This window comes from Rhizophagus irregularis, chromosome 18 (genome assembly GCF_026210795.1).
Source record: "Rhizophagus irregularis chromosome 18, complete sequence".
NCBI classification, from domain to species: Eukaryota; Fungi; Glomeromycota; class Glomeromycetes; order Glomerales; family Glomeraceae; genus Rhizophagus; species Rhizophagus irregularis.
Window position 1 is genome coordinate 1,186,462 of NC_089446.1, and position 11,357 is coordinate 1,197,818.

General features: G+C 27.8%; 2 protein-coding genes across 2 annotated transcripts; one reads left to right on the plus strand and one right to left on the minus strand.

The window, feature by feature from the left end:
- Positions 1-4,033: 4,033 nt before the first annotated feature.
- Positions 4,034-5,197, plus strand: OCT59_009895 (uncharacterized protein; the record flags this gene model as incomplete). Its single annotated transcript, XM_025329563.2, has 2 exons — positions 4,034-4,123; positions 4,433-5,197. 2 exons carry the CDS (start codon positions 4,034-4,036, stop codon positions 5,195-5,197), a joined length of 855 nt encoding a protein of 284 aa, XP_025167009.2.
- A 4,191-nt stretch (positions 5,198-9,388) lies between these two features.
- OCT59_009896 (uncharacterized protein) lies at positions 9,389-10,293 on the minus strand (the record flags this gene model as incomplete). The annotated part of the gene is made up of 3 exons (XM_066132660.1): positions 9,389-9,496; positions 9,567-9,929; positions 10,003-10,293. The coding sequence occupies 3 exons, from the start codon at positions 10,291-10,293 to the stop codon at positions 9,389-9,391; spliced, it is 762 nt and encodes a 253-aa protein (XP_066000282.1).
- Between the last annotated feature and the right edge of the window lie 1,064 nt (positions 10,294-11,357).

Sequence of the window (11,357 nt, forward strand, 5' to 3'; positions counted from 1 at the left end):
CCATAATATCATTTGCTATTATGGTTACTAGACGTCTGTTTATTTCTAATACATAAACGAATTCATAGAAACTAAGAATAAGATTAAACTTATTTATAATTTATTCACTTTTAATATTATTTATAATGAAACCCATTTTGGTAAAACGTCTTGTTAAGCTTCAAATAAAGTTCATTATAATTGTAAAAAATTAAAGTTAAAAAAAAATACAATTAGGCTGAAGATAGAATTTAATTGTTAGATTTTTGAGATAAGCTTATTCGTTACTCATCAATAATGTAATATTAATGACACGTGATAAATTTACAATCATTTTTTTAATAGCTTCAAATTTATCCAAATATTGAATTGTATTAAAAATCAGAAATTAAATTATGACAAAGAATTTTAATCAATTACTATAGCATTTCATAAAAAATTATGATGGATATTTGAAAAAAACTTGGTAGTGATAATATGCATTTAATTAAAAAAGTTTTATTAATGTGTATATTGCTTAATTTTTATGACAAATTATATGCTAAAAATACTGATCTTAATTTATTAGTAAAATTTATAGAAGAATAGTTTTCAACAATCTTTATTAAATTGCTTAAGCCAATTTTTTACAAAATTCTATTAATTAAATGATGTAAAGTTATAAGTTCATTTACATATTACAATTTGCCTTTTTTGACCAAGCTACCTGGATTTTTATTTTTAAATTCAAAAATTTTTAACCAATAAAATTTAAATAATTTCATATATTAAAAGTTTTAAGTTAAATAATATTATAATTATTAAATTTTTGGCATAAAAATCAATTGTAGAATATTTAATAAAATAAATAAATAAATTGCTAATCTTTTTTTTTTCATTTATCAGAATAAGAAATTTTTTTTAAAGTAATTTGTATCTATTTCAATTTTTCTGTAATATATTATATATAAAGTTATCATAATATTATAAAATATAAACTATTTTATTGGCCAATTATTTTAATATAAAAAAAAGAAAATTGCTAAAGTTCACTAGCAGTGATTGTCACTATACTAGCATTAAGATATACTTTTTTAGCCTGAATTAAAATTTAATAAAACACTGACCAGCATTACATCATAAATCCACCACTGGTAACCATTACTACTTGTGATATTTAGCAATACCCTAAAAAAAAAATATAAATTTTGAATTTGTAATTTATCAGTCTAACTGGAATATGAAAACTAAATTTCATTACCTTATTGATAAATATAAAGTGCTGTTTAATGGCAAAATTTCTATACTTAATTAATTACCATTTTTATTATTTTTAAAGACTCTTATCTATTAAATTAATAAATAATAAAATAAATAGTATATATTATTTAAGAAAAATACTAGCCATCACCACAGGTGATTTCACCTGATCATGTGAATTATTATTATGACATCATGGTGATTTCACCTAATCATATGAATTATTATTATAACGTCATTTAATTAAACTATTAATAAACTTTTTTTTCTCATGAATTGCCATTTTAATTTTTTTTTTGACTTTTTCGTCAACCCACCTCCTTTTCTTTCATTACACATTTTAATAATAGACTTCTGTGAATATGTTGACGAAAATTCTACTTCTAGTGATGAAGAAAATGAACTTCGTATTATGTTGGTTGTAGATACAAAATTTCAGACATGGGAAGAACTGGAAGGTCATCTCACAGGTCGAAAAGTGAAAAATCAGGCACCAATTGGTGCCTGATTGGCATTATCGCCAAATACCGTCACCAATCAGGCAGTTTGCTAACTTTTGATCCAGTGATCAGAAAAGAATGAAATATAGCTCATTGGAATCGTATCAACATGACGAATCTAATGGTAGTAAAATCTCATTTCTAGGATTAATACTTGATGAGAAATTAAGTAAAATATAAAAATAAAAATGGATCATTTATATTTTATTCAATTTTTTATTAACTATTAATCCTAGAAATGCGATTTTACTACCATTAGATTCGTCTTGCTGAGACGATTCCAATGAGCTATATTTCATTCTTTTCTGATCACTGGATCAAAAGTTAGCAAACTGCCTGATTGGGAAGACATTTATTTGGCGAAATAATCAGGTCACACTTGGTCACCAATCAGGTATCTGATTGGTGACCGATTGGTGACTGATTGATGCCTGATTTTTCACTTTTCGACCTGTGTCTGGAACGTTATGCTTTGCAAGAAGGATTTTCCTATAAAAAAACAAGAGTTGAGTATCATTTAAGTTATACATGCTGCCCAAATTATTTTGGGATGCTATAATTATAATTTGGGATGCCATAATTCATTCGGTTTATATATAATTTATTATGTAAAGTGCCAAAATAATTTGGGATGCCATAATTGAATTTGGGATTTTACTTATAATTACAGCAGTCCAAAATAATTTGGGTGGCATGTATAATTTAAGTCCAAATGAAATGAAAGGTTTAACAATAGAGCAAAAAAAGCATGAAATTAAACGAAGAACTTATGAGTGTACTTATTCTCGAGATCATACATCAAAAAAAATTGTTAACCTTGAAAATCAAAGAAATAGCACTGGTAAAAAAATGGTCTATCCTACACATATCCTACACATATCTTACACATATCGGGTACTCAAAATGTAGAAAATCATACACAAATAATACACATATCATATACATATCGGGTACTTATATATATAGTATACCTATCAGGTACCTGATATATGTATGATATATATTAGTACCCGATATGTGTATGATATGTGTATTATTTGTGTATGATTTTCTACATTTTGAGTACCCGATATGTGTAAGATATGTGTAAGATAAATCATTTTTTTACCAGTGTAGAGAAACTCATCAAACTAACTGTCCTTGGCGAATTAATGTGACGTACTCTAAAAAAGAAAATTCTATTGGTATAACCTCTGTTAAACTTGAACATAATCATGATATAAATCCATTGGTTAATGAAATGACTCCTAAATTTCGGAAATTTACACAACAAATGCTTAACGATGTTGAATTTTATGTGAAACATAGGATAACTAGTGCAACACAAATATATCCACTATTACATGCAAAATTTCCTGACCATCCAATTTTCAAGAAGGATTTATACAATGCTATACAAAAATTTAAGGTTGGGCAAAAAGATACTACTAAAAATGATGCTGTTAACCTTTTATATCATCTTTATGATAAGAAGCAACAGAATCCTGAATGGTTCTTCGAATTTCAATTATCTGGAGAAGATCGATGATTAACATCCTTAATATGGATGTCACCTGATCAAATATATTATTACACTAGATTTCACGAAGTTTTAATTTTTGACTGTACAGCTGGAACAAATCGGTATGATATGGTCTTATGCTTATTTATTATTGTTGACAACAACACAAGGTCTTGATTAGTAGCAAGTGCTCTATTAGAAGATGAAACAGAAAGCTCATTTATTTGGGTTTTACACTAACTTAAAAAAGTATCAAATAATTTTTATCCTCAGGTTATTTACACAGACTGTGATCCTGCAATGGCAAATGCTATTAGTTCTATTTATCCAATAACAAAGCATAATTTATGCATATTTCACATTGACCTCAATCTTAAAAAAAATTTAAGACCAAAACTTAGTACTCAAAATTTTAATGAATTTCAGTCTGAATTTTTTTTATGTCGCAACAGTCTTATTACTGAAATTTTTGAAGCAAAATGGAAAAATTTAATCAACAAATTTCCAGAGGCAGCTAAATATTTACAACGAATGCTTGAACCAACAAAAGAAAGCTGGACAAGTTGCTATATAAACAAAATTTTTAATTGTGGAATAAACAGTACTCAGCGAATAGAATCACTTAATCGCTTACTAAAAGATACTGTACAAAAAAACTTTCTTTTATGTCAACTTGAAAGTGAAATTTAAAATATACTTGAAAATAAAATATGAAAGAATAACCAAAATGCATAATTCTTTACTACGCTAAACTTTAGATGATGTACCATCAAAATTCTTTGGACATATTAATAAAATTTGTAAAGATTTTTTAATGCCACATATTCTTACAGCAACACAAAACCAAATGAAGCATTCATTCTTTTATGATGCGTATTTAATGGATAGAAATATTATTCAGCAGGTAAATATTATAAGATTACAGTTAGGGAGAAATGTTTGTATAGGGTTGATTAGGGTATGGATTAGGATATGGATTAGGATATGGATTAGGGTTAGGGTTAGGGTTAGGTAAAGATTAGGGTAAGGATTAGGGTATGGATTAGGGTAAGAATTAGGGTAAGAATTAGGGTAAGAATTAGGGTAAGGATTAGGGTAAGGATTAGGGTATGGATTAGGGGTGTGGATTAGGGTGTGGATTAGAGTATGATTATTGTATGGATTTCATTGTTAAATGTCACTAATACTTTCTTGCTTTTCACATTTTATTTAGATCGATAATACAGATTATAAGGATCATAAGGAGAGTTTCCGTGAAGATGATTATGAGCCACCACAAACTTTACTCCAACTCATGATTAGAAATATACAAAATGAAGTGAATACTGAAATTTGGGAAGTTAAACCTGAGTTATCACAAACAAAATCTTATTTTGTTATTTTAATGGCAGATGGAAGTCATTCTTGTACTTGTAATCTCTTGATATCATTTGGCATTCCTTGCAGACACTTTTACAAAGTTCTTAGAAAAAGTTTACAAGCTAAATTTCATATTTCATTAATAAATCAATGCTGGTATCAAGATTTAAAACTTAGTATTACTGATCAGGAGTTGGCTTTATTGGAAGTGTTATCAATTGTTAAAGATAATTATACTGAAATTACAGCTCATAGAGATATTAATTTTGATTATATTCATCAAGTTCGTGGTGGTTATGTTTATACAGAAAAACTTAAGAATATTGTTTCAGTTAAAGCAAAATATGGAAGATTTTTAGGAATTGCAAGGAAAGCTTTAGATTTAGTTCAAAAATTAAATTGTTACAATGAATTAAATGGATTACTTCAAATGTTTATAGATGAAAAACAGCAAGAATTACTTCAAAAGGGCCAAACTATCGATAAAGAAAATAGTAACGATCATCAAAGAAATGATGAATCTGATATTATTTGTTCTAATCCAGTAACTTTAAGAAGGCGTGGATGTCCTCCAAATCGATATCTGAGTGAAGGTGAAACTGCAAATAAAAATAAGTAGCAAAAGATGACTACTGATTTGGAGTTAGAACGTATTCCAAAAAATAGTAATAATGGAAATAACAAGAAACAAAGGAAATGTAAAGAATGTCAGGGTGTAGGTCATGATTTACGTAATTGTAAAAGTAAGATTCTTAGTGAAAGAAATTAAATATTGTATTTAGATAGTTGTTAGAAAATTAGTTCAATTGTAATTTATTAATAAAAAATAAAATTTACTGCGATACTGCGATTACTGCGGCATGATCATATGATTTATTTATACCGGTGAAATCACCTGTGGTGATAATTAGAAATTTTCATTATTTAATTTTTGTATAATGTATAAGTAAGGTTGCTTGCCGAAACTAGAGGGTTTCAGCAGAATGGCGTATGCGAAACTGCCAAAACTAGTTTCACAAAATCATCAAGAAATGCTGAAACTGCAAAACCTATCAAAATCGTGAAATTGCCGTAACTTGCCAAAACTGTTTCAGCATTTTGGCAATACTTTCTATATGATTTAATTAGAGTTTCGGCATTTAAACAATTTATAACATCTGCAAATTGAATACGGCGTAATATTACGAAAATTTACGCCTGCGAAATACTCCGTAAATTTACATGACCTTCGAAAAATTATGCAACAGTAATATTTCGTAATTTCAACGCAATATTTCGTAAGTTTATGCATAATATTTCGTAGAATTACAGTGTAATATTGCCATGTATGTAAATTTTACATCATAGAATTTCTTAGATTTACGGTGCAATATTTCGAAACTTTTCGAAAGTGTAATATTTCGTAATTTTACGTTGTGGGATTTTCGTAGGTTTACGGGTGCAATATTTCGAAACTTTTCGAAAGTGTAATATTTTGTAATTTTACGTCGTAGGATTTTCGTAGGTTTACGGGTGCAATATTTCAAAACTTTTCGAAAATGTAATATTTCGTAATTTTACGTCGTAGGATTTCGTAGGTTTACTTTATAATATTTCGAAACTTTTCTGAAGGTATAATATTTCGTAATTTTACATCGCAGAATTTTGTAGGTTTACGGTATAATATTTCGAAACTTTTCTGAAAGTATAACATTTCGTAATTTTACATCGCAGAATTTCGCAGGTTTACGGTACAATATTTTGAAACTTTTCCAAAATATTATTATTTCGCGAACTTTTTTCACAAATTCAAGTGATTAATATATGTAATTACAAAATAACATTTTTCACTGTAACTTACAAGTAATATTTTATAAATTTATGTAATTTTTGTATTTTTATTCGAAATATAGCTACAATAAATAATTTGTATTTAAAACTATCATAATATTGCGTTCAATCTCGTCAATAGAATTTTTTTAATCTTATTTGTCGCTCATCTTCATTTATTTGACTTTCGTTCTTTGACTTTTTATTTTTCAACTTCACTTCTATTTCATCTGTGATTAATATTTTGCTATATCTGATATTATAAAATAAAAGTCATTTGGATAACATTATTTGTTAATATCAAAAGGATGTGTTGTAAAGACAAATTGTTATTAAAACTTAACCTATAAACATAATTGTAATAAAGTCGTACGAACATTAATGAAATTATGAAGTACATACCTTCAGTCCTTTTACACTGCTACGTTGATAGCATGCGTTAAATTCATTTCTGCATCAACGAATATTACAAGATCAAAAGTTAGACCAACAGTTATCATTATGCGTGATTATTAATATTTTTTATAAAAAAAAGTAAACTTACGAACATTAACGAAATTGTGAGGTATATACCTTCCACTCCTTCTACACTATTACGTTGAGAACATGCGTTAAATTCATCTCTACATCAAACAAACATTACAAGTTCAAAAAGTTGGACTAAACAGTTGTGATTATTATTAAAAAGTCGTAAACATACGAACATTAACGAAATTAAGGAATACATACCTTCCATCCCTTCTACACTATTACGTTGGGAGAGGACCCCGGATATCTAATATAAAGGTCATAATGGACTTTTAGCCAAAAACACCCCTTTTTGCTGAAGCTCAAAAAATCGTTTTTTGTAAATATCTCAGCATCCAGTAATTCAATTTTAATGAACTTTTTTTTATTTTGTAGCCCTCATTTAGCTCTACAATTTAAAAAAAGTTCATCAAAATTGGACCACTGGATGCCAAGATATTTACAAAAAACGATTTTTTGAGCCCCTGAAAAATGGGCCAATCTGCCGAAAGTGTGACTTATGACCTGTTTTGGAGATATCCGGGGTCCTGTTGGGAGCACGCGTTAACTTTATTTCTACAAGTTCAAAAGGTTAAACCAACAGTTTCAATATGCGTGATTATTAATATTTTTTATAAAAAAGACGTAAACATACGAACATTAACGAAATCGTGAAGTACATACCTTCCATTCCTTCTACACTACTACGTTGAGAGCGTTAAATTCATCTCTACATCAAACAAACATTACAAGTTCAAAAAGTTGGACCAAACAGTTGTGATTATTATTAAAAAGTCGTAAACATACGAACATTAACGAAATTAAGGAATACATACCTTCCATTCCTTCTACACTACTACGTCAAACAAACAATTACAAGTTCAAAAAGTTGGACCAACAGTTGTGATTATTATTAAAAAGTCGTAAACCTACGAACATTAACGAAATTAAGGAATACATACCTTCCATCTCTTCTACACTATTACGTTGAGAGCACGCGTTAACTTTATTTCTACAAGTTCAAAAAGTTAAACCAACAGTTTCAATATGCGTGATTATTAATATTTTTTATAAAAAAAGACGTAAACATACGAACATTAATGAAATCGTGAAGTACATACCTTCCATTCCTTCTACACTACTATGTTGAGAACGTTAAATTCATTTCTGCATCAACGAATATTCAAGTTCAATAAGTTGGGCCAACAGTTGTCATTTTATGTGATTATTAATATTTTATAAAAAAGACGTAAACATACGAACATTAATGAAATTATAAAGTACAAATACCTTCCATTCCTTCTACATTACTACATTGAAAGCACGCGTTAACTTTATTTCTACAAGTTCAAAAAGTTAAACCAACAGTTCATTATGCGTGATTATTAATATTTTTTATAAAAAAAATGTAAACACATTAACGAAATTACAAAGTACAAATACCTTCTATTCCTTCTACACTACTACATTGAGAGCACGCGTTAATTTTATTTTTACTTTATAAGTTCAAAAGTTAGACCAACAGTTATAATTATTAATATTGTATAAAATAGTTAAATTATGGAGTATAAATACTTTCCATACCTTTACCATTATATTGTACGCAAAACTTTCCATGAACAATTATTAATATTATGAAATAGTCGTAAACCTACGAATATTAATGAAATTATGAAATATAAATAACTTCCATACTTCTACTATATTGAAAGTACGCGTTCATTTTTCCAGCAGCTGTTGCAAAGCTTTTTCATGTATAATTTATTAATATTATAAATATTCATAAAGCCTATAAATATATATAAATACTTTCCATGATACTTCTGCTAGTCTTCTGCTACGCAAATGTGCAATGAGCGGTCCTTGCAAAATAGAGCGTATAGAGAATATTAAGTTTGTTTATTTAATTCGTGTTTAGCTATTTTTAGATGATCACATGAATACATGTATATGCCATAATAGGTTAATTTATCAAATTTACTAGATTTATAAAATTAATTCGTAATCTGTGAGTCAAATTATATGATTTTGGTAGAGTCCTAAAGAATTCTGACCTCGACTATTAAAAAAAAATTCTTGCATGATAAATATAAAATTAAGAGAAATATGCATGACGTGTTGATAATATATACTATATAAATAATATAACAAATAACTAGAGGTTAATTTGTAACACTTTTCACAAATTTATAATTTCTTATGGTCAGCACTCAGCATCAGACTTGATAGAAATAAATTTAACTTTCCAAATATTGCGAAAGAGGAACAAAAAAATGAATTTTAACAAAATTGATAAATTTTGTGCGATCAAATTCAAAATAATTTTGTGTTTCATGGATAAAAATTCTTTTATTTGTTTAACAGTTATCAGCCAAATGAGAAAAACTCAAATTAATAAATTTTATATACAAATTAATCGCAAAAACATAAAATTCACCAGTCCTGCCACACCAATAAAAAAAAATATCTTATGCATACAATAAAATTCACCTTATTATACATCATCATCTTCATCTTCAGTTTCATTTCCGCTTTCTTCTTCCTCATAGCTATTATCTTCAAAATCGGAATATCTTATGCCCATTTGACTGTTGATTTTTTTCTTTAAAGAATAATATGATTAGCCATGAAATGATATTTTATTAAATGCTACTACAAAATTACAAACTTACTAAAAATTTTTTAACTTTTTGTTTCATGATATTCTTTTTACACCTTATTTCATCATGATTTGGGTTTAAAATTGTTGAGCAGATCGCAAGAACATATGCAAGTTCTGCATTAGAATGGTCATTTTGGAGGGCTCTGTCAATAACGCTTGCTAAAACAATCGAAGAATTTTTGTCCTTGGGATTCATTTTTTTGAACAGGCCTTCAAAACAATCTTTAACTTCAGGTTTTCTCTCCCACTTTGCTACTTCAGACGGCCCGGCATTTGTGTTTATAGGTGGTAAACGGGATCCAAATATAGAAAAAATAGCCTCCCTTGATTTCGAGGACAATGTTCCTCTTACGGACTGTACTTGTTTTGTTAACTTTACAAAGAAAGTTAATACTTAATATTTTATTTTATTTTATTAAACATTTTGTTATCGAATAAGGACTTACTTGTTTATGTATATTCTCGTTGTAATACGTGATCCAATCATCTTTAGTAAAATTAGAGAAAAAACTCGCATGGTTCAGTACTAAATATCCTTCAATCAAAATAATTAGAATGTAAATAAATAATAAAATTAAATATTTCAAAGATATTCCTACCACTATGAATGATTCTTTAACGCTTGATGACAAATTTATTTTATCAGAAAGTAAATTTTTTAATTCGGATTTAAACTCGTGTATTTCTTTACTTAAAGTATCGATTTTATTTTCAATCTTTGTTAATCGATCTACCATAATTACAATAAATATTAATTACAAGATAATTTTATTAATTTCTTAAATATTTGCGAATACCTTCAATTTTTGAATTTACAGGAAGCCATCTCTTAGTCTGAAGAACGTTAACTTCGTCATTGATGGTTTCGCTGGTGTTGATGTTGGTTTTACTGTTGTTGTTTCTGCTTCGGCTTCAGCTTCTATCACTGCGCTTGTGATTCCCTTCGATTAGCAATTCCTCAATTTTCTTACGAGAGGATTTTCTCAATTTATTTCCTGATTCCATAATGATACTTTTGAAAAATGGGATTTCTTACAATTTAAGAAAAAAAAATATTTCTGAAGAAAAAAAATTGACCATTATTTATGAAAAAAAAAAACTCTTTAAACCAAATTAAGCAATTTTTCGTACCAGTCATTAACAGAAACTTTCGAATACTCAATAATTACATCATGCAAATTTTCGTACCAGTCATTAAGCAGAACCGCAGAAACTTTCTTAGTAATAATTATGTCAGTCGAGGAAATAAAAACAAATGCGCGTGAACATAAGGATAAATCGCATAATTACTCATTATTCTAAACCAGGAAATTTTTTCGTACAATTCGCATAATTACTCATTATTTTAAACCAAGCAAAAAACTTTCTTAGTAATAATTATGTCAGTTGAGGAAATAAAAACAAATGCACGTGAACATAAGGATAAATTCGCATAATTTCAATTACTTACTTATTATTCTAAACCAGGTAATTTTTCGTACCAGTCATTAAAGCAGAACCGCAGAAACTTTCTTAGTAATAATACTTCAGTTGAGGAAATAAAAACACGCACGTGAACATAAGGATAATTTCGATTACTTACTAAACCAGGCAATTTCTTCGTACCAGTCATTAAAGCAGTAACCGCAGAAACTTTTGAATATTTAATAATTATATCACTTTATATGGAAATAAAATAAATACGCGTAAACATGAGTTTTTTTCCTTGTTATTATTATGGATAGAAACTGCATGATTTTGATACTTACTCATTATACTAAACTAAGCAATTTTTCGTACAAGTCATTAAAGTAGAATCCGC